The sequence below is a fragment of the Vicugna pacos genome, chromosome 10 (assembly GCF_048564905.1).
Source record: "Vicugna pacos chromosome 10, VicPac4, whole genome shotgun sequence".
NCBI lineage: Eukaryota > Metazoa > Chordata > Mammalia > Artiodactyla > Camelidae > Vicugna > Vicugna pacos.
The window spans coordinates 5797402-5824618 of record NC_132996.1 but is presented as its reverse complement, the minus strand read 5'-3'; the positions used below and the strand labels follow the sequence as shown (position 1 = coordinate 5824618).

At 39.7% G+C, this 27217-nt stretch overlaps 1 protein-coding gene across 1 annotated transcript; it reads right to left on the bottom strand.

Moving 5' to 3' along the window:
• Positions 1–11287: 11287 nt before the first annotated feature.
• MMP7 (matrix metallopeptidase 7) lies at positions 11288–21045 on the bottom strand. The gene is made up of 6 exons (XM_072970758.1): positions 20901–21045; positions 17108–17334; positions 16873–17021; positions 15420–15548; positions 13762–13923; positions 11288–11655 (listed from the first exon to the last, which is right to left on the bottom strand). Exons 1-6 carry the CDS (start codon positions 21006–21008, stop codon positions 11627–11629), a joined length of 804 nt encoding a protein of 267 aa, XP_072826859.1. The 5' UTR covers positions 21009–21045; the 3' UTR covers positions 11288–11626.
• Between the last annotated feature and the right edge of the window lie 6172 nt (positions 21046–27217).

The window sequence follows — 27217 nt, the reverse complement described above, 5'->3', positions numbered from 1 at the left end:
CCAGAGTCCATTGGTTCCTTCTTAGTCCTGAAGGCTATGATTCGTAGGAAAATGACTCAGCAAAAGTTAATAGGATGGGGTGGGGGTTGAGCCAAGATGGTGGAGTAGAGAGACACACAGCTCGCCCTCTCCCACAAATACACCAAGAATTACACCTACAAACCCACTGAATTGCACGGAACACATACTGAACTCTGGCAGAGTGTCTCTCGTTTTGAAATACAGGAGTAGTCTCACAAAATCTAGTAAGAAAAGAAAAGGAAAAAGAAAAAATCGGTGCAGGACCAGTCCTGCAGGGAGGGAGAGGCACAGGAAGAAAGACCCTCATGCTGGGGTGCCTCCTCTCCAGCCGGGAGGTCAGCGGGGACAGAAGCACAGCTTCTGAGGCTTGGAGGAGACAGTGGCAACCACACGGCAGACAGAATACAGGGAAACAGACACTGAGGGTCCCTATTCACAGAACTAGGACAAATCATATTAAAATTTATATGGAATCACAAAAGACCTAGAATTTCCAAAGCATTACTGAAGAAAAAGAATGAAGCTGGAGGAATAACCCTCCCAGACTTCAGACAATACTAAAGAGCTACAGTCATCAAAACAGCATGGTATTGGTACAAAAACAGACATATGGACCAATGGAACAGAATAGAGAGCCCAGAAATGAACCCACAAACTTTTGGTCAATTAATCTTTGGCAAAGGAGGCAAGAACATACAATGGAGTAAAGACAGTGTCTTCAGCAAGTGGTGTTGGGAAAACTGGACAGCAGCATGTAAATCACTGAAGTTAGAATAGTCCCTCACATCATACACAAAAATAAACTCAAAATGGCTTAAAGACTTAAATATAAGACAAGACATAATAAATCTCTTAGAAGAAAACATAGGCAAAGCATTATCTCACATACATCTCAGCAATGTTCTCCTAGGGCAGTCTACCCAAGCAATAGAAATAAAATAAAAAATAAACAAATGGGACCTAATTAAACTTACAATCTTTTGCACAGTAAAGGAAGCTATAAGCAAAACAAAGACAACCTACGGAATGGGAGAAAATATTTGCAAAAGATGAGACTGACAAGGACTTAATCTCCAGAATATATAAATAGCTCATACAATTTAATAACAATCCAATCCAAAAATGGGCAGAAGACCTAAACAAGCAATTCTCCAGTGAAGACATACAAATGGCCAAAAGGCACATGAAAAAATACTCAATATCGCTAATTACCAGAGAAATGCAAATCAAAACTACAGTGAGGTATTTATTACCTCACACCAGTCAGAATGGCCATCATTCAAAAGTCCATGAACAATAAATGCTGGAACGGGTGTGGAGAAAAGGGAAGTCTCCTACACTATTGGTGGGAATGTAGTTTGGTGCAGCCATTATGCAAAACAGAATGGAGATTCCTCAAAAGACTAAAAATAGACTTACCATATGATCCAGCAATCCCACTCCTGGGTGTATATCTGGAGGGTACTCTAATTTGAAAAGATACCTGCACCCCAATGTTCATAGCAGCACTATTTACAATAGCTAAGACATAGCTATAAAATAACCTAAATGTCCATTGATAGATGATTGGATAAAGAAGTTTTGGCATATCTATACAATGGAATACTACTCAGCCATAAAAATAATAAAATAATGCCATTTGCAGCAACATGAATGGACCTGTGGACTTGTGGAATCTAAAAAAAAAAAAAGGCAAACAAATTTGTTTACAAAACAGAAACAGACTCACAAACATAGGAAACAAACTTACCATTACCAGGAGGGGAAAGGGGTGTGAGGGGATAAATTGGGAGTTCAAGATTTGCAGATACTAATATACATAAAATAGATAAATAAGTTTATACTATATAGCACAGGAAACTATATTCAGTATCTTGTAACCTATGGTGAAAAAGAATATGAAAATGAATATATGTACATTCATGTATGACTGAAGCATCGTGCTGTACACCAGAAATTGACACAACATTGTAAACTGACTATACTTCAATAAAAAAAAAAAGTTAACAGGGATGAAAGAGTTTAATCCATTATCCCTTGGTAATCATAAGGCCATGTTTCTCTCTCACCAAAGTGGTAACAGTAATTCACAGCTGCCTCTTAGCTGGATTCAAGCCAAAGTGCAACCCAGTGCGCAAGGGTCATGTTGCATGACAGCCTGCTATACTTGCAGAAAGTAAAAAAATTACCCCAAAGAAACAGTTGTGATCACTGGGGTCTTTGTTTACAGGTCTACACCTGAATGGTAAAGCACTAACTCTGAATTCCCTTTTTATTGGTTGGGGCACCGTCACCTGAGCTGTTATGGCAAAAGTGGGTGCAGACTGAACTTATTTTTGCTGATCCATGCAGCATTTTTATTGGAGCAATTGTACTTTCAGTTAGAATTAATCTCCGAGGGTTTAAATGATAGATGGTTTGATAAGAGGAAGGGTGACCCCATGTGGCAATTTTGAGACATGACTGCAAATTCTTTGGCACTTGTACTAAAGTGGGATGTGTATCCTCTTATCTTTACTCTGGGTGGTTTGCGCTTACTTTGATCAGCAGGCTACAGCAGAAGTGATGCTATGTGACATCTGAAGCCAGACATAAAAAGCTATCCAGCTTCTCTTTGCTTGTGGTAGCACTTGCTCTTGGAACCCTAAGCCACATGTATGAAGTCTCATCTCCTTAAGACAGATGACGCTGGAGAGGCCAGGTGTAAGCCACGTGGTTAACAGTCTCAGCTAAGCCTCGATTTCTAAGCCATTCGTATCAATGTGGCTGATACATAAGTGAACCCATTATGGACCCTCCAAATCAGCCTATCTGCCCAGTGGAACAAACGCATTACCCTGTGGGGCCTTGCCTGCATTCCTGACCCACAAAATCATGATATTTAATGAAATAATTGTTGTTTTAAGTGACCTTTTAGGGTAGTTTTTAATGCAGTGATAGATAACTAGGGTACCCTTTGTGGTAGTTTGGGTCCTCCAAGGAGCAGATGCTAAAATGGGATTAGACATGCAAGAGATTTTTTTTCTTTCAGTTTTATTGACATGTAATTGACCTACAACATTGTATAAGTTTAAAACATACAGCATAATGACTTAACATACATATATATTGTGAAATGATTACCACAACAAACTTAGTCAACATCCAACACCTCATACAGTTACACATTTTTTTTCTTTGTGATGAGAACTTTTAGGATCTACTCTGTCAGCAAATTTCAAAGATACGATACAGCAGTGTTAACTACAGTCACCGGGTCGTACATTACATCCCCAGCATTTATTTATCTTATAACTGAAAATTTGTACCTTTTGACCACCTTCACCCAATTCCCCGACCCCACACCCACTTCCTCTGTCAACTACGAATCTGATTCCTTTTTCTATGAGTTTGGTTTTTTTTTAAAGGTTAGATATGCCAGAATTTTATTCCAAGGTATCCTTCCCATACCTAGGAAGAATAAAGAGGGAGGGGGGAATGGAGCAGGCAGAGAGAGCCTTCAGATTGTAGGTCTGGTGTCTGTGAAATCTCAGTTCTAAGAAAGATTTGATCAGGCTGGTGGAGAGTCCCCAGCCTAGTAGAGAGTATTGTCCAGAATACTTTATGATCAAACTGGAGTTTTGGACTTGCATGTTATCCAAGGTATGGTAGACTTTGTAGGACAAAGATCAGAACCTCATTAAAATAACTCCTAGAATCCCAATATGAGGACTTTCTTCCTCTCACATCATACAATCTTTTACTATATAACACCTAAACTACTGCATTATGATTTTTTGAGTATGTGCTTTATTTATCAGACTCCGAGATTTCTGAAGGCAAGTTCTATGTATTTTTCACCTTCATATACAACTTCATCCCCCAAGTTCCTGGCTCAGAGAGTGTTTGTTGAATGGCTAACTGAGAGTAATGGTCAAATCATGTTTTCTGTGTAGTTCTTAGAGTAAATTGTAGTTACCTGATTTATTTATGAGGATTCATTTTTAAAAATTTTTTATTTTTTGAAGGGAGAGAGGCAATTAGCTTTGTTTGTTTGTTTGTTTATTCATTTAGTGGTCTTAAGGATTGAAACCAGGACCTCGTGCATAACTAAGCTCACATTCAACCATTGAGCTATACGTGCCCCCCTTACAAGGATTCATTGTTGATGAAATATCTGAATGTTAATTACCTCTTTTGAAATGTGTGATAAACAGACTTCTAAATAATCATGGTGAAGAAAATCACATATGACCCAAGAATTTTTTAATGGCACTTTGCTCTTCCTACCATGGTAAATATTTTTTATAGTCTTTTCAACTAGCACCAGTATCCTCCTTTTTTGACAGAGTTATGGATAGAAGAGTTCATAATTCATAAGGCTGACATTTTAGTTGACTTCTTAGAAAACAAATCTCATCTTGTGATTTCCCCTACCTTCTCTGTCTTTTTAGCCTGCTGCAGTGACTTCCAGATTTTTCATGGATTCATCTCATTTTAAAAACTAGGGGCACTGATGTTTATTTTGTCAAGTAAGAGTGTTAAAATTAATCTATCACCTACTAGCGGCATCATTTTTCAAAAGAAAGAATATGTTCTGAACAAAAATCTTTGAATTTAAAAATTGAATGAGGTAGATTACCAGTTTATCCTTACTATTTTTTTTTTATTCCTTTGCAGATTTGTACCAGCCTGTGTACCTGAGTTAAAACCACTGGTTGCAAATTAAAATTCCAACTTCTTATTTATTCAAGCCCTTCCTAGGCTTATTTCTCTGACTATGTCTCTAGTTTCTTTCCACCCTGCTCCCCAGACCCATCAATCATAATTTTCCAGACATTGGGAAGGGGGAATGAGGATGTCTAGGGAAAGATATTTCATTTTTAAGGAGACAGACAAGCCAGAAATTGCACACATCACGTCTGCCCATATCCCATTGACCTGAACTTGGACACATGAACCCAGCCAGGGAGGCTGGGAATTCCTGTCTATAGCTGTTGGTCATGTGCTTAGCTGACTTGGTGATTCTATTACTAAGGTGAAGGAGAGAATGAATACTGGGGAAAATAGTGCTACATCACAGGTCACCCCCCTGGCCATCCAGGTAACCAAGCTCCCTTTCTTCCCACCAGCGGAACATAATCACCACCTCCTGATAATCCCAAGTCCTGCCCAGGTGCTGCATCCAGCTCTAAGTCCAGGTCTTTGGGTGATGTGCTGTCCTCTCCATCAGATACAGGGTGCCTGTTGCCTCCCACATTTACATCCGGCATGTAAGATGCAGCAGAATGGTCTATCTGCAATCCAAGCTCCCTTTCAGAAGATGGAGTGGTGGGACCGTCACTGGATCACCTGACTCAGTGCTTCACAACAATGGGGAAATCTTACTGGGAGAGGGGCAAGATACTCCTTGCCCCAGCAATTCAATAGATTCTTAGTTAGCCTCATTCTGTTTTCTCCGAGGAATTTTCTGTCTATAGTCTTTTACTCATTATTCTCTATTTTATCTGAGTATGTGGTATTGGAGATGTGTCTTTTTAGGTGGCTGTTCTGATTTCACAGCCCTCTTCCTGCTGGTACAAGACTTGGGGGGGTCTAATCTAGCTGTTGTATGTATGAGTTAGAATGGGCTAGAGAATCTATAAATGTAATGGCTTAGAGAAGAGGTTTTTCCCTTCTTTCTTACTGAATAGCTCAGAGCTACGGTCCCATATCAGCAGTAGTCCTGCTCTATGCAGTCATTTGGGGCTGAGTTTCTGTATCAGTAAAACATGGGCAAAGCATCTTTAACAAAAAGACCTAAAGGTGCAGTGGCTTAAACATGGTAGACTTTCGTTTCTCTGTATCCCTGACTGTTAGCTGGAAAACAGAGACAAACAGGCAATCTTGGGAGCCTCACATTAGGCAGAGCTGCCCCGCTAGCCTGGGGCTGCTCCCCGTAGACTGTTAAGTGACAGAAAATTCTACCCTATTTGAGCTGTTCTCCAGCCGGCATTAACAGGAAAGCAGGGGACCAACAGAGTCCACTCTCTTTAAGCTTTTCTAGAAACCCCACATATCATTTCTGCACACGTGATTAGCCTCTGCTTACCTGCTGATGACAAGGGAGGCTGCGAAATGTCACCTTTGATTCAGGATGGCAGTGAGCTCAGCTAAATATTGGCGTTTCTAAAAAGGAAGGGGAAAATGCCTGTGTCATTCTGTCTGAATACTTGGGGAGGATTACTTGGCTTTTTAGTGGCTCAGTTCCTTTACCTGTGCTCACATAAAGTGGGTGGCTATGTGTGGTTAAATGTCATCTAGTCATTGGTAGGGAAGTTCTAGGAAAACATGGAGCTAGAGAAAAGGATCTCTATGGCTGTGATATGTTATTAAAAATGATTCTTGCAGCCTATTGAAACTAAGACTGGAGTAGCTAAAATTTCTCCCCTGAATTAAATCATTAACTCTGCAATGGCAAAGAGCTGCTTACTTTTTGATACATGCAGTATTTTTAAGACACTTTTGTCTGTTGGTAACTTACATTCATGTTTCTTTCTGAGAAAAAGTTACACTTTATCTTTCATGTGGGGCCATACCTGTTTTTACCTTTCTTTTCTGATATCAAAGAAACTTTTAGCCTGAAGAAACTTTGTGTTGCTGCTGCTTCTCTTCCTCCTCCCCCTCCTCTTCCTTCTTCTTTTGAAAAACAGTGTATTGTGTTATTACTACAAAAGCAAGTCATGTTTATCACAGAAAATACACAGAAACAAAACCTGGAGATGACCACTAACAATATTTTGCTCTTTTTCATTCAATATCTGAGCATATGCCTCCACATATATTTAAAAATCCATTACAAATATAACAGAATTCTATTCATAAATTGAACTTTAACTTAATAATATGCTATCATCATCTTTCTTGGTTGTGAATTTTTTTCCACTTTTTAATTGTGGTAAAATGCAAGTTACCACTTTAAGCATACAGTTTAATGGCATTAAGTGCAGCCAACCCTTGAACTGTCCCCCACACAGTCAGAAATCCATGTATAACTTTTAGTTGGCCATTCATATCCATGGTTCTACATCCTTGGATTCAACCAACCATGGATTGGGTAGTCCTGCAGTACAGATTTTTTGGAAAAAAAACCCTGTATATAAATGGACCCATGCAATTCAAACCTGTGTTGTTCAAGGATCAACTGCACATTCATATTTCTGGTGCAACCATCACACTATCCATCTCCAGAACTCTTTCCCCTTGCAAAACTGAAACTCTGTATCCGTTAAACAGTAACTCCCCACTTCCTCCTCCCGCCAGCCCCTGGCAGCCACCATTCTATTCTGTCTCTGTGATTCATCTGAGTGGACTCGTACATTATTTGTCTTTTGTGATTGCCTTATTTCCCTTGGCATAATGTTTCATAAACTGCAGCCTTGTCAGAATTTCCTTCCTTTTTAGGCTGAATAATATTCCTTTGTGTGGGGACCGCATTTTGCTTATCCATTCATCCATCAGTGGGCTCTTGGGTGGTTTCCATGTTTTCGTTATTGTGAATCATGGTGCCGCGAACATGTGTGTACAAACATTTCTTCATGACTCTGCCTTCAATTCTTTTGCATATATACCCAGAAGTGGACTTGCTAGATCGTATGGTAATTCCATTTTTAATTTTTTGAGGAACCACCCTATTGCTTTCCACAACAGCTGTGCCATTTCACATTCCTTCCAACAGTGTACCAAGGGTTCTGATTTCCCCACAACCTTACCAGCACTTGTCATTTTGTTGTGTTTTTTTTTTTTTTGATAGTAGCCATCCTAAAGGGTATGAGGTCGTATCTCATTGTAGTTTTCATTTGCATTTCCCCAATGACCAGTGATGTTAAGTATCTTTTCATGTAGTTATTGGCCATTTGTGTATCTTCTTTGGAAAAATATCTATTTAAGTCCTGGGCCTATTTTTGAATCATGTTGTTTGTTTGTTTCTAATTGTTATGTTTTAGGAGTTCTATGTGTTTTTCTGGATATTATTCTTTTATAAGATATACGATTTGCCAATATTTTCTCCCATTTTGTGGATTGCCAATTGACTCCATTGATAGTGTCTTTTGCTGTACAACATTTAAAAGTTTTTCTGAAACCTATTTGCCTATTTTTTTTGGTCATTCTTGTGTCTTTCATGTCATATCCAAGAAATCATTGCCAAATCCAATCTTGTGAACCTTTTGTCCTTACGTTTTCTTCTTAAAGTTTTGTGGTTTAGGTCTTACATTAAAACTGTGAACCGTATTGAATCAAGTTTTGTATATAGTGTTAGGTAGGGGCCCAACTTCATTCTTTTGCATATGGATGTTTAGTTTGCCCAACGTCATTTGTTGAGGGCTGTATTTTCTCCATAAATCATCTTGGGACCCTTGTTGACAATCATTTGACCATTTGTGAGGGTTTATTTCTGGGCTCTCTATTCTATCTCATTGGTCTCTACGTCTGTCTTTATGCCGGTACCACAGTTTTGATGCCTATAATTTTGTAGTAAGTTCCTTCTTAAAATTTTTACTGAGTTATAATCAATTTACAATGTTGTGTCAATTTCTGGTGTACAGCACAATGTCATACATGGATATACATGTATTCATTTTCATGTTCGTTTTCACTGTAATCTACTATGAGATACTGAACATATTTCCCTGTGCTCTACAGTATAAATTGTTTATCTACTTTATATATACCTGTCAGTATCTGCAAATCTCCCGGTTTATCCCTTCCTGCCCTCCTCCCCACAAGCAACCACAAGTCTGTATTCTATGTCTGTGAGTCTGTTTCTGTTTTATATGTAAGTTCATTAGTCTTTTTTTTTTTTTTAGATTCCACATATGAGTGATCTCATATGGTACTTTTCTTTCTCTTTCTGGCTTACTTCACTTAGAATGACATTCTCCAGGGACATCCATGTTGCTGCAAATGGTGTTATGTTGTCATTTTTATGGCTGAATAGTATTCCATTGTATAAATACACCACATCTTCTTTATCCAGTCATCTGTTGATGGACGTTTAGGCTGTTTCCATGTCTTGGCTATTGTAAACAGTGCTGCTATGAACACTGGGGTGCAGGTGTGTGGTAAGTTTTGGAATCAGGAAGCGTGAGCTCCCCAGCTTTGGTTGCTACGATTGAGGATATTCTACTGGCATCTGGTGGGAAGAGGTTGGGGATGAGGCTGAGCATCCTACAACGCACAGAATGCCTCTAACAAAGAATTCTCCAGTTGAACAGGCTCATAGTGCTCAGGATAAGGACGTTTACTCTTGCACAACAATGTGAACTTACTCAGCACTGAGCTGTGCACTTAAACATGCTTAAGATGCTACATTTTATGTTACGTGTATTTTACCACAGTTTCTTTTAAAAAAAGAACATGGGTCTTTATTTTCTAGGGAAAATTTCTATTTAGAATTCAGCCTTACGCTTTTTGGATAGGAATAAGAAAATTCAACTTCTATGGTCAGTTAGAGCTTAAGTTCATAGTTAAGATCGGACTCTGTGGTGAGACATATAACAGTCCAATTATCAGATACCATAGGAGAGCCAAACAAGCTACCATGCCAGGGATTTGCAAGCAACAGACATAAACTGACTCTGGCTAGTGAAAGCTAAAGGCAAAAGTTACTGGAAAGCAAAGCAGTCCGTTGTAACAACTGGAAGAGAAGCTCTGTACGTAAGCCGTTTGTAGGACAGGACCCAGGGCACCGTCAGAAATGTGTCTGGCTGCAGCAATGAACAGGCAGTGTCTCCAAAACCCACTGCCACGGTGAATCAGCCTCTGGCATTTTCGGGGAAGTGTCTGATAGGCCAAAAGTCCTATACTCCCTTCTCAGCCCCGGAAGCAGGTGTCACACAAAGGGATACCTCACTTAGTTGGTATACAAACGGGAAAGGCAGTCCCTGTCCCCAAAACCACGGCGAAGGGATGCTGGGCAGGTAAAAACAATTAACATCCATTTCTGCTCTGAGACAGATCCTGCCTCCTGCTGCCCATCAAAATGCAAACAGGCAAACAAACAGATGCTTTAATCACAGGACACACCTGCTTATTGTGAACCTTATGGAAATGACTTAATCTCTCTTGGTCTGTTTTGTCATCTACAAAATGAGGAACTTCAAATTAATGACTCCCAGCTCCCTTTTCAATCTTATTATAGACCTAGCCTCTTATATTTTAAAAGGATCTTTGACCTCCTGTTCGTGTATACCTCATATTTTGCCAAGATGGTAGATTCTCCCCTCATTTTATCTATCCCTGAAATGGCTTCCTAATGGCTTTGGTGGTATTTCTGAGTTTTGGATTATGGATCTGCTTTGGGTGGAAAAAAAAATCCTTCCATGATATTAAAAAACATGAATGCATCTTTTTAGGGTGCGTGTGTGTGGCATAATTTATATCAGTAAAAAAGTAAACTCCAATTCTTTATCCCTCTCTCTCCAAAGAGAAAACCATGCATTGGTGTAGGGAGTGTGGAGGAGCGAGATCCACTGAAATGGAAAAGCCTTTGCCGGCTCTGTGTCCTGCTAAAGGGCTAAGCCCTGCTTAGAGTGTTTCTCCCACAGAAGTGCAGCAGTGCGTCTCTGTGTTTGCAAAGGGAGAGCCACACACCTCAGGAAAATGAGTTTCTGAGGGATGTCAGAAGGAACGGGGTTTTGCAACTTAAGAATTAAGGAGAAATGTGGTCTGAGGTTGGAGGCTGCAGAGGCAGGTGGCCGGGGGGAACTCCTGATGCTGGGATAAGTGAAGGCTTGGAAGGAGGAGGATAACAGCCAATTAAAATTTGTTCAATTTCATTGCTCTTGTGCAATGTAAAATCTCATCCTTGGCAAATCTTCAGCAATGGTAATAATCTCATGACAGCCTTGGAGGACTGGTTTGGAGAAAGTTAAGGAGAAGAGGGTGAGACCGATATCTGGGTCAGTGTGGGGCGGAGGAAGAGGCACACAGAGCAGCTGCGGCAGGAGATGATGCAGTGAAATCCAGTCAGGCTAGGAACTTGGTGCCAGAAGTGACTGTGAGAATGTAAATCCCTGGGAATTCACACACGTTTTGTGGGAAGAATTGGACTTCCCAGAATCCTCCGTGTGGGAGCTTGGACCAGAAGGATAAGAGGGACTTGGTGTACTTTTGGGTGGTACTCTCTGAGGCTGTTCTATAGTATGTTGTACCTTACACACCTGGTGATGGAGTGAGGTACAGCTGAAGACCCAAAATAATGTGGTGGGTTTATTTATTTTTTGGTCTTAGTCTCTGATTTCTTTGTATAGCATGTTTTCTCTTGACGCAGAAACAGTACTCCCAAATAGAAATCATTTTACCATGGAATTCATAGATAAGTTTTATTTATCTATGAATTTAATATTTTTCAATATCTACCAAGAAACGGCACGTTGCTTGAGGAGAGTCATAGATGAGTCAGACGCAGTCATGTCATACAGGAGCTTAGCCCCAGAGGGGAGAGAGATACACAAAAACCAGCCATACACAAGGATGGAGGCAGTAAGTGCTAAATGGAGTGTGGGAACAGTGTTCAGTAATTCTGGTTGGGGACCAATTAATTATATAGCATCCAGTGAATGAATGTGTGTTCTCCCTGAAGTTTCTAATCCTCTCCTGTGTTGCTTCTCTTCCCTGTTGAGACAAAATAGGAACATTCTGACAATATAAAACATATAAGAAACCATCCTAGGACTATAAAAACAGAAGAAGTGTTGCAGAACATTCAGTCTATCATTCACTCAGCCCTGTTTTCTGTTTCCGGGGCAAAGGATCTGAAGATTAACCTCCGAAGGCTAAAAAGGCAGTTCTGTGTGCATGCAGGCCCTGGGGTTGGATGTCTTTGCGTCCTGTTTCTGTTATTTCACCAGCTGTGTGATCTTGGGTAAATTACCTCTTGGCATCTCTTCATGTTGGATGAATACACATGAAATGCTGGGTACACTATAAATGTTTGATGGATTGATGGAATTCAGCTATTATTTTTATTATTCTCAAAAAAACACTGGGAATTTTAGATCCATGAGTTTAATCACATTCTTTTGAGTTTATATTTTCTGCTCACATCATTTGGATTAATGAACTCCCTACATTTAAAACCTATGTGATTAAACCTTACTGTCGTTTCCCCAGAAACTACCTCTTTCCAACCCTGACTAAAGGCACCTCTTTGTCTAATATTTAAGGATTTAATGCACCAAACTGTCTTCTTCATGTTAAATCTTACCAGTCAACCTCAGAATCCTTTTTAGTCCCTTTCTAATTTTCTTAAGGTTCAAAGACAGTTACACACGCCATGGAGTATTCTGTGAGTTCTGTGCTTTTGCATAAGGGGAGGTACTACTTTCTACTTTCTTGGTGATAACTTTACCAGCAATTGTCAGCGTTTCGTGAACGTTTTTGACAGCAGCAGCTCCTTGAGTCAGGACTTCAAGGTACCGTCATCTGGTATTTTCCAAAATGTGTTCTCTGAAATGCTGTTCTGAGAGGGCTCAATGCACCCACTGGTGTCCCATAAAAAGGCTTATAATTAAGGAAGCGCTGAGTTAAGTGAGTTTGTTAGGTGCTTTTAAACATCCTGTGCATCTGAAACACAGTAGGTGGTGGTTTTTGATCTTGTTTCTCCGTAGCATCCTTTTTTGGGGAGGAATTCATTTGTTGGACTAGTGTTCTGCGAACACAATTTGGGAAATGCTGGTTGATGGTAAATTCTAGGTTCAACTGATGGCTTAAATTCATTATCCTCCGTGGGTAATCTTCCCCGAGGACATGGCACTATTTATCATGTGGAAGTATTTTCATTGTCTTTCTGGTCATTCAGAGACTCTTAGGTGATCTTTTTGCAGTGCATTCTTATCATCCTGATGTTTTGCTAGAAAGGTTTAAGTGTATCTGTATACTTAAAAGATATCATTCTGTATGTATTCTCTTTTCCAAATTGCTTTAAAAGCATACAATGCAGTGACAGGCTGAGAACGTAGTGGAAAGAGCATGAAGTCATGCAGTCCTGGCTTGGAAACATTGTTAAGATCTTGGCAGCCTCTTGACCTTGGACGACTCATTTAGCCTCTTTGAATCTCACTGTTCTCTTCTTCATCCAGAGACATGGCTTTTTATCCTTGTCCCTTGATTCCTTTCTCACATTACTGTTTCCTGACTGGCTTGATCAAGCAAATACGAATCAGCTCATTCTTTTAAATTGAATTTGGAACTTAAAACAAAAAAGCGTAGGTTGGGAGATGGCATATTCACAAGCAACGTGACCAGCAAAGATAGGCAGTTACCGTCCATGGCTAACCCCTCTCCCTGTGCACATATGCAGGCAGGAAAGACGGGGTCACTTTTAGTCACCTACGACCGAACCCTTGGGAGTGGGAAGCTAAGGAAGAAGGTGCTGTTTCTCAGGCCATCCCTATAGGGGAGACTCCCCTAAAGTATTTGAACCAAACAAAAAAGAATGAGTGGCAGCTTGAAAAAAAAACTTGGTAGCGTCATTTTCATAATTTCACCAAAAGATTCTGCATCACTGAAAACTTAAAATCAATATCCTCATAGTATAAAATATCCCGGTCAAATTTCAAGCATCTAAGGTCTCAAATCCCACACCCACCACACTGAGCTTTTAGACATGAAAAGTCCCAATGTGATTCCCAAGTGAATACCCACTTCCTCGCCTTTCTCATCAAGCCCGCCTGGAGGAGACCATGTGAATTCCCCCTTACTTGAAATGATGAATATTACCATATAATTCCTGAATTCCGTTGATATCATCCTGTGAAAGTTGGAAACTCTCAGGATCTCTTTCTGCGTAAGTTGGATACATCACGGCGTTAGGATCAGAAGAATGACCCAGCCCCAAAGAATGGCCAAGTTCATGAGTGGCGGCAAACAGAAAGTTAATTCCTACAACCAAAGAGAGACATACAGTAATTATAAAAATAACTATATACATACAGTAAAATAAAATATAGAATAATAAAACAAAAGCATATAATAATAAAAATAAGATAACTATAAAATACCTAATTCTTTATATCCGACATAGTTGACTTGTTTCTAGGCCTTCACAAGAGGGGAGGGTTTAATGTTTTTTAGTGTAATGTTTTTCTGCCTGTTTGCTTCTTGTATAATCACTTGCAGAGCAATATTCACTGGTGGAAAGCAAGGACTTTAGAAGCACTAAGGCCTGGGTTTGAAACCCAGCCCTGCTACTAACTAGCTGGACAGCTCTGAACAAATGAATGGATCCTGCCGACTGAGTCTCAGTTCGTCATCTGTTAAGTAGAGAGAATGATGCTGTCCTGGAGATGTGTCATGATAATTAGGGTTTCGCCATATCTGGAAAGTAGTGGCTCTTCATGAATGATAGTGACTTTGAATAGCAGGAGAGAGAAAGCTGATTTTGAGAAAGCAAGACTGTAATGCAGGCTCTCCAAGCAGTGCTGAGTTTTTGCTCCTGACTTGTTCAAGTGTATTGCATATATGCTTTTCTCCTCTCAGACTCACAGACGGCTTTTGCCAATAAGGGGGAAGGTGTGAGCCTGTGAGTTTGAGTCGCCAGCGCTCCAGCTGTGGTGTGCTAGATGGAAAGAAGCTGTCTTCAGCCTATCTTGAGTGGGAAGAGAGAAGAAATCATGTCAGATGTGACACAGAAGCAGAGTCATGCTTTCATGTAGGTTAGCGTTTCATGACAAAGCTTTACAATGGTGGGACTTTTAGGGCCAGTTAATAGCCTTTTTTTTTTTTTTTTAGAATTATCTCCAGTTAGGATGATTTATGTTAGAGCTTCTCTCCATTCGTTTTCTGTTCTGTCTATAATCTTCTGCTTTGTAAAATGACAAATACGATAACCTATGTTATGGTGTGGGTTCCTTATGAACAATGGGGAATGATAACATAATTGCATATAATTCTTAAACATCATAGTCACCATTCCTCTTTCTCTTCCAATTGAAAAACTTACATTGAGGATATGTAAAGAACGGTAATTTATTGGGTTATTAATATCTTCCAAGAACTGTGCTACGCACCATACAAGCATTATCTCATTTAATTCAAACAAAAATCCGGTGATGTGGGAAGTACTTACAGTCCCATTTCACAGATGAGGAAACTGAGGGTCAGAAAAGTTAAATAACTTGCCTAAAGACATGTAGTGAATAATTGGTGGAGGTACAGTAAACATGGCTTGATCTACAGCCTCAGTGTCCATCTTCTATATATGTAGCATTCTGAGCATATTAAATGAAATAGTGCACTTAAAGCACATAGTACAGAGGTTGCCAGCTAGCAAGAACTCGACATCTATTATTAATAAGGCAACTATCAAATTAAAGATAGCCTAAGAAGTTCAAAACGTTACAAAGGATGAGCAGTGGAAGAGATACAGGATGCTGCACCTAGACTGTGTCCATCACTCCAGCGTTCATCCTCATCAAAATGAGCATCTCCTCCCAGGTCCGGCCCTGGTTCAAAGGCGTGAGCCAGTATGTTTCCTGGCCCATCAAACGGGTACGGGTCCCCGTGAGCTGAAAGAAAAAGGGTGATTGCCTTTAGTGCCTGAATTTATCTCCAGTCAGTGCATCGTTTAGTTTCTAAGATTACTGAGGCTAGACAGTTCAGCCCAAGCAGCCAGCTGTATTCATAGCATGGTTTGGGTATTTACTTGTTACAGACACTTTTTTTTTTGGTCACGGAATCACGGCTCGTTACTGAGAACCACCATATGTTGAAAGCTCACTGATAAGAGACTTTACATACATTCACGTCTAACTTACGGTACCGTCTAAGTGTTGAATTTGATCATTTTCTTACACTGGATGGTAGCAGGATGGAGGAAGAGGGCGAGTACTGAATTCAGCTCATAATTGCGTGCCACTGAGCATAAGTTTTCTTAAAAGTCTAGCTGCTGCTTTGTGGGTACAGGAGACGGTCTGTGGAAGAACTGAGCTCAAGGTGTCTCAAAATGGATTTTGATAGTGCATTTATTTCTAATGCAGTTATTTATTTTCAAATTGATGTCAGACCATACCCAGTGTATCCAGTTCTTAAAAAACCTAGAGCACTATGATCAGTGCTTTCTGTAAGGTTTTCTTCAGTCTGGTCGATACGGTGGTTGAAGTTCAAATTTCAGGTAAATTTTCAGCACCCAGGCAGCTTAGTATTAAATCAGACCAAAAAGAGCAACATTTTTCTCTAAATGTGCACCATGAAACACCGTCAGTTAATAACAGTCCATGTTTATGGGTTCTGTCTCCTTAAGCCCTTTAATGTGAAGGTTCTCTTCTTTCTCCTTTCTTGCTTCGTGAAGGCAATAGGCCACAGAGGCTGTCCCACCTCTTAGAGATCACTCAAGGCCTTGGGAAGTTTTGTAACCCCTTCTTTTTTGGCGTAATGTTGTTGCTACTTAGATATATTTTAAACGGTCACCATAAATATACATATATGTATATATCATGATTCACGCTGCAACACAGAGGTTGGCAAACTTTTTTTCTGTAAAGGACCAAATTTGTGGGCTTGACGGTCTTTGTTGCAACTGCTAAACTCCGTCATTGGGGCCGCAAAGCAGTTGTAGACGACAGGTGAATGAAGGGCCCTGGCTGTGTTCTAATAAATATTACAGATTTGGCTCATGGGCCATAGTTTGCCATCTTCTGCTATACAAAGCGGCTGTAAGTCAATGGGCTAGAAAAAGTGTAGTAACATTGATATATCTCTCATTACTCTTTAATGAGGTCTAGCTAGCTAGCTATCTCTCGTTAAAGATTTTAAATCCCGAAAAGAAGAGGACACTGATATAGACAGCAAGCAAAATATCACACGGGATCAACCTACAGGACTCTTCCTTACCTCCTCTCGCAAAGCCAATCATGATGTCAGCAGTGCCCCATCCAACTCTCTTGAAGCTCAGTGGGATCTCTTTGCTCCACGTTCTGAAGGCCTTTGCCACTAACTGATTCACTGTCATACGTGGTAAGTCTCGAGTATATGACATGATCCTGGTAACAAACAAGAAAATAATTTTGACCTCTTTTAGGAAATAGGCTTTATTGTTTTTGCCAAAATGAGCCAAAGCAAAACTAACCTGTAGGTGACCACTCTGGAATTCCACTTTGTGTGACGTGGGAATAGTGAATATTCTGCAACATCTGGCACTCCACATCTGGGCTTCAGCATTATCTCTATAATATGGGAGTTTAACATTCCAGTGATAGGGAGGCGAAAGAATTTTTGCATCTGCTTGAGCTTAGCTGCTAAACTATTGGCATCCCTTGTTTCGGGGTCAGATGGATAAAATCTCTCGAGATAGCCCTGTTGGAAAAAGAGAGTAATTGATCTGTAACTCTTGTTTATTTCCTTCTGTTATCTCAGAAATCTGCACATCTTTGCCTTTGGAGATTCCTGTGGACCCAAATAGTGGTTTGAAGACAGAATAACTACATAGTAACCAAGTAAAACAAGTGCACATTAATGAGAAGAAAGTTTAATATTGATGATGAAGTATTGCCATTCCATTTCATAGCAAAAGAAGAGTCCCTCCGTTTCTCTTTTATCCCTTTAACAGTATGGAAGAGAACCCACTGTAGACTTTATAAAACATCGACTTGCTTTTGTAATAGCCAATCAGGAAGAGTACCAATGTGTCCTCAAGGGGACAACGGAGACCTCCTGTCATCATCGGAGACCCTGTGGGGAGATTTGAAGTCATCTAGCCCCGTCTAATATTCTTGGGAGATCTGGTCCCGGCTGAGGTTAAAGGTCTTAAAATTTTGGGAGCGGAAGACTAAAGTAGATGTTTCTCCAAAGAAGACGTACAGATGGCCAACAGGCACGTGAAAAGATACTCAACATTGCTAATTATTAGAGAAATGCAAATGAAAGCTACAATCAGGTATCATCTCATACCAGCCAGAATGGCCATCATCAAAAAGTCCACAAATAATAAATGCTGGAGAGGTTGTGGAGCAAAGGGAACCCTCCTACACTGTTGGTGGGAATGTAAATTGGTGCAGCCACTATGGAAAACAGTATGGAGGTTCCTTAAGAAACTAAAAATAGAGTTACCATATGATCCAGGAATCTCCTGGGCATATATCTGGAAAAGTTGAAAACTCTAATTCAAAAAGATATATGTACCCCAATATTCATAGGGGCACTATTTATAATAGCTAAGACACGGAAACAACCCAAGTGCCCATCAAATCAATTCATTGATTGATTTAAGAAGATGCGGTATAAGTGTGTGTATATATATATATATATATATATGAATGTTAACCATAAAAAGGATGAAACATTGCCGTTTGCAGCAACGTGGATGGACCTAGAGATCATCATACTAAGTGAAGTAAGTCAGAGAAAGACAAATACCATATAATATCACTTATATGTGGAATCTAAAAAACAGTACGAATGAACTTATTTACAGAACAGAAGCAGACTCACAGACATAACAAACAAACTTATGGTTACCAAAGGGGAAGGGGTGTTAGGGATAAATCGAGAGTATGGAATTCACAGATACACATTACTATATATAAAATAGATAAACAACAAGGACCTAATATATAGCACAGGGAACCAAACTCAATCTCTTGTAATAAACTATAATGGGAAAGAATAGAAAAAAAAAGAAGAAGAAATACACACACACACACACACACACACACACATATGTGTGTAACTGAATCACACTTGAAACTAACACAATATTGTAAATCAACTAAACTTCAATTTAAAAACATTGGTCTTAAGTGTATTCATGTTATGACTGAAAAATTGTGCTCTACACTGCAAATGGACACAACATTGTAAACGGACTATAACTCAATAAAATAAAAATTAAAAAAAATTGATCTTAAAATTTTAGCCCTGAGAAAGGATATTATGACATTATTTAGTTTAATGTATGTATTCTCCAGATGAGGAATCAAAACCCATAGTGACTAGATGATTTGCCCAGGGCCACGTATTAAGTTAGCAGCAGAGCTAGCCCTGAGTTTCTTGACTGCCAGTCCTGTGCTCTTTCTACAGTTAAATCTCTAGTGAAACCCACTTCGTGAGGCTGCAGGATAAAGCAGGTCTCTCAGGTGTATTCCAGTGCAGTTGGGTCCCTGGAATTTCTTAGAGGACCCTAGTGAGTGGATAGGAGGAGGGCAGTCCAGCAGCCTAAATAAGAAAAAAAAAACCAAAAGTGAATGAAATTACAGCAGCAGCCTGCCAAGGACTTTTATTAAGCACTTACTAGTGGCAGACACCATCCTAGGAGCTTTCCATACTCAAATCTCACTTAAACTTCATCAGCACCCTATGAAGTGGGTTATGGTGTTAGAATTCCTAGCTCACATTTGAAGAATCATGGCTCAGAGAAGTGGAATAACTTGCCCAAGGTCACCCCATGAATAGCTGAAGGAGTCAGTGTTTGAACTCGTGTTCTGATTCCAAAGCGCATTTCATTAGAGAAATGTATGAAGTTGCAGAATGCGTGATTGTATTGTCGAAGTGATTTAAACACTGGCTCACTTACGTGCAGTCTAATCTGGATGAGGTGGTGATGGTTGCTTGTCTGAGAACCTCTCAGGAGTATGCACTTCACGTAAGTAAACTTAGCAGAACTGTGGTCTCTCTTCCTGCTGCCAGTGGCTGTGTTTCATTCAATACAACAAACACTTACTGTTCATCCATGACAACTACGAATTAATCCCTTATTTAAAAACAAATAGCTCATTTTATCCCTTCCAGAGATAACAGGCTTTTACAAAGACACCCTTTGGAAGAAATTTCTCTGCAACCTTGAGATGAATTTTCCTGTCTTCCTGTAAACCCAATGAACCTCCCTCTGGCTTATTGGCAACCCGCAGGCTAGGTGAAGGGACTCGATACTCTCGCAAGCATACTCCTTCTAGAGGGTCCATTAAGTGGAACCAGATGAAACTGCTGTTTTGGAGATAAAAAGCAGTCAAGTGTCAGTAATGTCAAAGTTAGTGTGAAAGAAAACCTCAGCTTTTCTTATGTTTAAAGCTTAAATTTATAAATAATACTTAGGAGTAGACATCCCATTATTTTACCAAATCATAATTACTTACACTTATTAAGCAGTATATTGGAAAGAACATGACTTTTGAACCAGAACTTGTCTTTGACTCCTGTCTTTACCATTAGCAAGTACGTGAATCAACTTAACTTTGGTTTCTCCTTTTTCCCAAGATAGAGCTAAGGAGTCAATGACACAATGTCAATGAAGTACTTTATCATCTGTGAATTGTTACATACATGGTAGTTGGTATGTTACCACTTCATGTATTCACTAGAATAATCCAGTGAGGTACAGAACACAGCATTATCATCTCCATCGAGCATATGAGCAAACAAAGTCAGAAGTTCATGCCTCTCCCATCATTATCTGCTTTGAGTTTGAGACCTGTAACTTCTACCCTCATTTTCTGATTTCAAGTCTCTCCATCACAACTAGTCCTCATCTTACGAGGTAACACTTTGCTCCTTATGAAAAAGATTCCAATACAAATTACAATAAATAACAGCACCAGTAACAGCTTCAATTTATTGAGTATGAACAATGTTTCGGGTCCTCTGCTACGTGCTTCACCGTACCCCCATTTGGTAGGCATCACTATCACCCCCAACTTCCGAGGGAGAAAACCGAAGCTCGGAGAAGTTTACTAACACTCCCATGTTCATCGACACAGCTAAATGGAGGAGTTGGAACTTGAACTTGAATCCAAAGCCTGCTCTTTAATAGCTATTGACTAAATGCTACATTGCTTTTATAATCAGAAAAATTCCCCACACTGAAAGGCACACTTCCTCAGCCTGATGGTGAGCCTGTGGGGCCCCAGGGGTGTGGACCAGTGACATACCTGAGCCTGCTCCCACTGCTGCTCACTCATGCCTCCCGCCTCCCAGGGCAGCGGCAGGGCCAGGCCGCCAGGCAGGAGACACACAGCGCACAGCACGGCCAGCTGCATAGCTGCTGCCCGGAGAGGACAGTTCCCGGACTTATGGTCGCTTTGGTGTTTTCTGCCAGGGGCTGGAGAGATTTATATAGCTTCCCAGCCTTGACTGTGGACGTAGGTGACTCATTTGAGTGTTTGCTTTGTTTTTAGTGTCTACAGAACTTTTGAAAATGTGTGTTATCTTTCATTAATGACAACGAGGAAGTATTATGTCCTTATTGGCAGGAAGCACATGATGTATTCATCTTGCAAAGGAATTTTTTCCCACTGATCTGCTGTATAAATTTAATCCATGAGAGAACACGTTTAACTTGCCAGAATCAACTTGCTACTTAGGCATGCCTTCTCCGTTCAAAAATTTGGGGGAGGGATGGGAAGGGATAAATTGGGAGTCGAGATTTATAGATACTCACTATTGCATATAAAATAGACAAACAACAAGTTTCAACTGTATAGCACAGGAAACTGTATGCAGTATCTTGTAACCTGTAATGAAAAGGGATATGAAAATGAATATACGTGTGTATATATATGACTGAACTATTATGCTGTACATTGGAAATTGACACAACATTGTAAACTGACTATACTTCAATTAAAAAGAAATTGGGGGGAGCATTATTCAGGACATGCTGGATCTTCAAATAATTTTTTAAAAATTTGGAATGCATAGAAAAGTACACAAAACACACAAATAATCAAATAATCATTAAGCAAACATTCTGTGACAGTCACCAGAGTCACAGAGCAGAACAATGGGCAGAGGTGGCAGGTGAAAGGATGCGTTGCGATCTGGGTCAGCGGCTGCTGGCGAAACTGTGCTCCATTCCCTCGCCTTCCAGGTCCCTTCATGGAGCCCTGAGCCTTCCCTCTTCATGTCTCCTTTAATCAGAATATTTCTTTTCCACGTGGTCAGCACTACTTGAACTCCTCTTGAATTGCATTAAAAAAGATTTAAAAACTGAAAATCTTCAAGCATGGGCTTGCCTGCTTAGTGTCTATCACAGCTAGCAGGAGTTCTCCCAGCTTTCTCCCAAGGTGGCCTTCAACTTGGAAATCGCTTTATCTAGTCTTTCTCTTCCAATCATTCTGACTTCGGCTGCTAACCAGCCACCAACCAGTAGGGCTGGCTTGGTCCTCAATACACATAATGGTTATTCCACACATACCAATGAAAGACCCGGGACCTAGAGATTCTCGTCTATCTACTTTTTTACTGAAGATGAAACTGAAGCCAAGATGACAGCTTGACTTATTTCCTCGAGGTCACACAGCCTGTTAGTGGTAGTCCTGACTCCTAGTCGAGTGCTTTTTGTGTCACAACATACTATCTATACATTTTGTCATTATGCATAATGTATGTTTCTTGGGAGAGCACGTGGCTTTTTGACTATAACGTATCAATGGGAAACACCCCAAATAGACTGGAGTTGAAAAACTTAGTTACTCAGCTATCTCTTAAATCATCTGGTGATTGAGTGCTATGTGTTAGCAAAGGTAAAATTTCCAGATCAATGAATTATATTTGCTCTCTTTACATACATGCTTTAATCCTGTGTGGTCACAGGTCAGCTGTATTTGAAGACCCGGCACCTTTAGTCAGTGTCAGGCACGTAACAAGTGCACAACATGTGTTTATAGAATCAATAAATATTCATGGGCTTGGATCAGCTGTATGGAAGTTATATGAGTTTCTGTGATCTTTACATTGAACTGAAGTTAAAAGGCATTCCCTAGATTTTATATTTTTTGATTTCTGGTCATTCTTTTTGGTAATCCAAAGAACATTAGACATTACAAATATTTTAAAAGAATTATAGTAACTCCCTTGAATATTTACTTTGGAAAGGGAGAAAGACGTCTTCTCTTGTTCATCTGAATTGTAGTTTGTGAAAAAAATGAATGAGTAGGATCAAGCTCCAGTCCCTGCCTTTAGAAGTTTCTGCTGTGGGGTGGGAACTTAGAGATGTAAATACTCTTAAACCAATGCAATAAATGCTTACAATATGCAATGCTACTAACGAGAAGGGAACAGCTAATCCTTCCTGTGGAAGGTGAGGAATGATCTGCATAGGAGGTGGCATTTTAGCTGGATTTTGGAGGGTGACTAGGAGTTCCCTTGGGATAGAATATCATAGGAAGAGTGTGGACAGAGAAGAAGAGCCAGGATGGAGAAGAGAGACAGTCTGTGTTGCTGGGGGGGTAAGTGGCTGGAAAAGCAGATTGGGGTCAAGCTGTGAAGAGCCAGCTTTGCTTGAACTTCAAGGGTGTCAAAGACTGTTTTAAAGGAAGAAGGTAGTATTATCAGATTTGTGACGTTGTGAGAAAATGGTGGTGATTGTTCTGAAGGTGGACAGTGGAAAGAGAGCTGAGTCTCTGCAGAGCAACATTAGAGAGGCAGACAGATGAAGAAAAAATTATTACAATAATCCAAGTGAGAGAGAGAGGATGAGGCCCTAGACCAAGAATGACTGTGGGGATAGAGAAGAGAAAGGAAATTCAAGCTCTAGAAAGAAGGTAAAGTCAATAAAAAGCAAAACGAAACAGAAGCTTAGGAGCTGATTGGTTGCAGGAGCGAGGAAGAGAGATGGTTTCGTGGATGATGGTTCTGTAATGATGATAGAGATGAGGTTTACGGGAGAAGGAACGAGAAGTAAAGTTGTTAAGAGGAACAGGGCTTTGGTTGTGGTTAAATCATGACAATTTTGAAGACTGAGTCTGGATATTTTCAGCTGGAAAATCAGATCTGGAGTTCCTGAGGGCGACCTGGACTGTAGATATAGGTTGTGAGTGACGGTTTTTGAAAGTCACTTCTAAAAAACATTGTAAAATTTGCATGATACCAAATTTACCATTTTAACCAGTTTTAAGTGTACAATTCGGTTGCATTGAGTACATTCACAATGTACAGCCATCACTGGTATCTACTTCCAGAGCTTTTTCAACATCTCAGACAAACTCTGTACCCATTAAACACTAACTCTTTCTCCCCCACTGGTAATCTCTGTATCCTGTCTCTGTGAATTTGACTGTTCTAAGAACTTAACATAAATGTATTCATACAATAGTTGCCCTTTTGTGAATGGATTATTTCACTTGGCATAATGCTGACCAGTTTCCCACATATCATAGGATGTATCAGAACCTCACTCCTTTTTATCCCTGAATAAAATTCCATTGTATGGACGTACCACACTTTGTTTATCTATTTATCCTTCAGTGGACACTTAGGTTGTTTCCACTCTTTGGCTGTTGTGGATACACGTGCAGTAAGCGTCGGTGTACAAATATCAGTTTGAGTCTCTATTTTCAGTTATTTTGGGTGTATACCAAGAAGGGGGATTGCTTGGTCATATGACAATTCTCGGTTTAACTTCTTGAGGAATTACCAAACTGTTTTCTAAGGTGGCTGCACTATTTTAAATTCTCACCAGCAATTCACGAGGATTTCAGTTTCTCCACATCCCTGATGTTTGTTATTTTCTGCAAAAAATTTTTTGAAATTATAACCATTCTCGTCGGTGTGAAGTGGTATCTCAATATGGTTTTGATTTGTATTTCTGAAGACTAGTGAGTGATGTTGAGCATCTTTTCATGTGCCTGTTACCCATTTGTAAATTTTGAAGAGGTGTCTTTTCAAGTTCTCTGCCCATTTTAAAAACTGAGTTGTTTGTCTTTTGGTTGTTGAGTTGTAAGGATTCGTTACATATTCTGGCTGTGAAGCCCTTATCAGGTGTATGATTTGCAAATGTTTTCTCCCTTTCTGTAGGTTGTCTTTTCCCTTTTTTGCTAGTGTCCTTTGATGCATAAAGTTTCAATTTTGATGAAGTCCAATTAATCTGCTTTTCCTTTGGTTTCATGCTTCTGATGTTGTATCTAAGACTCCACCACCAAGTCCAAAGTCTTGAAGATTTATGCCTATGTTTTCTTCTAAGAGTTTTACAGTTTTAGCTCTTATATTGAGGTCACTGATTCACACGCTTTATTTTGGATAGCTTTCCTTTTTATACCTTTAATCTTCCCTTGCTGCAGTGTGATTTTTCTGCTTTGGTGTTCTGACCACACTGACTGAACTTGTTATCATGTTAACGGGATCAGTTTCCTTTTTGTCATAGTGAAAAATGACTTAACCTCTCTGTGCTTCAGATCCTTATCTAAAAAATGGTGGCAGTACCCTTCTCTTTGAATCGTGGAGAGAATTAAATGGAAGGATCAAGTATATAGAAGACTTAGTAGCATTTTTGGAGCATGATATGGTCAGAGGTCTATAAATGCTAGCTAGTATGGTTGTCACTGTCATTAGATGCTAGGAGTTTTTCGTATTGTAATGCCCTTTTTTTCACCTCTATGAACCTAGCATGGTGATCAGATAATTAAGTATAAAAGAAAAATGGAAGTTTAAAAGGTTTTCTTCCAATAATTTGATTGAGGCTGATAATGCCAATGTTTTCTGAGACACAAGGAAGTAACTATTTTTAATATTACAGTTGCGGTGTGTTACAATAACCAGAGAAACCTCCTTATCATAGATGCTATTTACTTTTTAAACAAGAAAAGCATTTGTGGTATTTATCAATACAATTTTGGGGTGGAGAGTATGAGCAACGAAACTTCCACAGTAGAAGAATCACAAAGATTAGAATAGAGCAGATCAGATGTTACAAGTGACACAGCTTTAATTTTAAATGCATAGAAACATTTCATGTTAGGAGATGGGCATGTGTGTGTATGTGTATGTATTGTATGTATGCTAACATGTTACTGAAGGATACATTTTAATAAAGATTTCTGTCCTAACTGGAAAAAAAAAAAACCACAGATGAAAAGAAGGCAGTGAAATACCTTAATAGTTGCAGCTGATGATACAAATGTCCCTCCCATTACATCCAGGTGAGAGGCCACCAGACAAAGTGACATTTAAGCCTGTTCTGAGTGGAATGTGAGCCTCTGCCACAATGTTGCCTCTGAGTGCAGCACCCCCCACCCCCGACCCCAACACACACAGCCCTATGCATCAGCTAATGGAAAGTTCTAGAACTGGGGAAAGAAGGGGCATACAGAGGGAAGGAAGTGAGAAGAAAGTGAAAGAGATGATGAACTGAGTGACCACAGCCTCTGCTTAGGTCCCATTTTTCTTTAAGCTTCCTTCCTCCAGCACCAAAGGGAGAAAGCTAGAACAAAACCGTTTACTCTTCCTGTCTGTCCGTTTCTTTCCCCTTGAACCATAGCCTGCAGAGATCTAGACCTTGTGTAACCAAGCCCATCTCCCCTGCTTGCAAGAGGAAGGGCAGGGTAACTTTTGAATTGAGCTAGACATTTTAAAACAAAAACATAGCTCCTCATCTATATCAGGTTACATGAACTATGCTTAGAGTGTCTGTAGAGGTAATTCATATTTCTGTCTGTATTGCTTTTTGTGATTAAAAAAAAATACAGACAAGCAAATAATTTGCTTCAGGTTGTGCCTATAACTGCAATGGCAAAACTTACTCTGAATGTAATTTTTGGTGGGAATATTTTTGTTTTTCAATCAATTACTCAGGGAATATTTGCTCTACTCTGTCCTCTCTTCTCCCATATTTATTTACTCATTTATTTAATCGAACTATTGTTGATTTGCAATGTTTTGTTAGTTTCTGGTGTACAGCATAGTGTTTCAGTTATATATATATATATATATATTCTTTTTCATTATAAGTTATTACAAGTTATTGAATACAATTCCTTGTGCTGTATGGTAGGAACTTGCTGTTTATCTATTCTGTATATAGTAGTTTGTATCTGCTAATCCCAAACTCCCAATTTATCCCTTCCCCCTTTGGTAACCATAAGTTTGTTTTCTATGTCTGTGAGTCTATTTCTGGTTTGTAAATAAGTTCATCTGTGTCACTTTTTTAGATTCCACATATATGTGATACTGTTGTGGAAAAATGTGTTACAGCTCAGTGTTAAAGCTCAGTTGTGACAGCAACCTGGATCCAGGTGAGAGACCAAGCAGCACTCAGAGAGTTGCAGAACTCAAGTTTATTACACCAACAGGCCCAGAGGAGCTAACACTTCATGCTCTGGACCCTGGCTGTAGCTTGAAGTTTTATAGGCTGCCAGTTTTACACTTTGCAACATCATATGCCAATAAAGTACAACAGAAGTTGACCAACCAGGAACAAGCTTTGTAGAAATAGACCAATCAGGAGTGAGCTCCATGCAAATGAAGTACTACA

What these genes read in the sequence shown, in the direction of transcription:
- MMP7 (XM_072970758.1), bottom strand. Translation starts at nt 21,008, where the DNA reads ATGCAGCTGGCCGTGCTGTGCGCTGTGTGTCTCCTGCCTGGCGGCCTG. An exon ending in AGCAGTGGGAGCAGGCTCAG is followed by an intron (nt 17,335 to 20,900) that starts GTATGTCACTGG and finishes TTTTTCCAACAG; the next exon opens with GGCTATCTCGAGAGATTTTA. An exon ending in GATTGGCTTTGCGAGAGGAG is followed by an intron (nt 15,549 to 16,872) that starts GTAAGGAAGAGT and finishes TTTTTCTTTCAG; the next exon opens with CTCACGGGGACCCGTACCCG.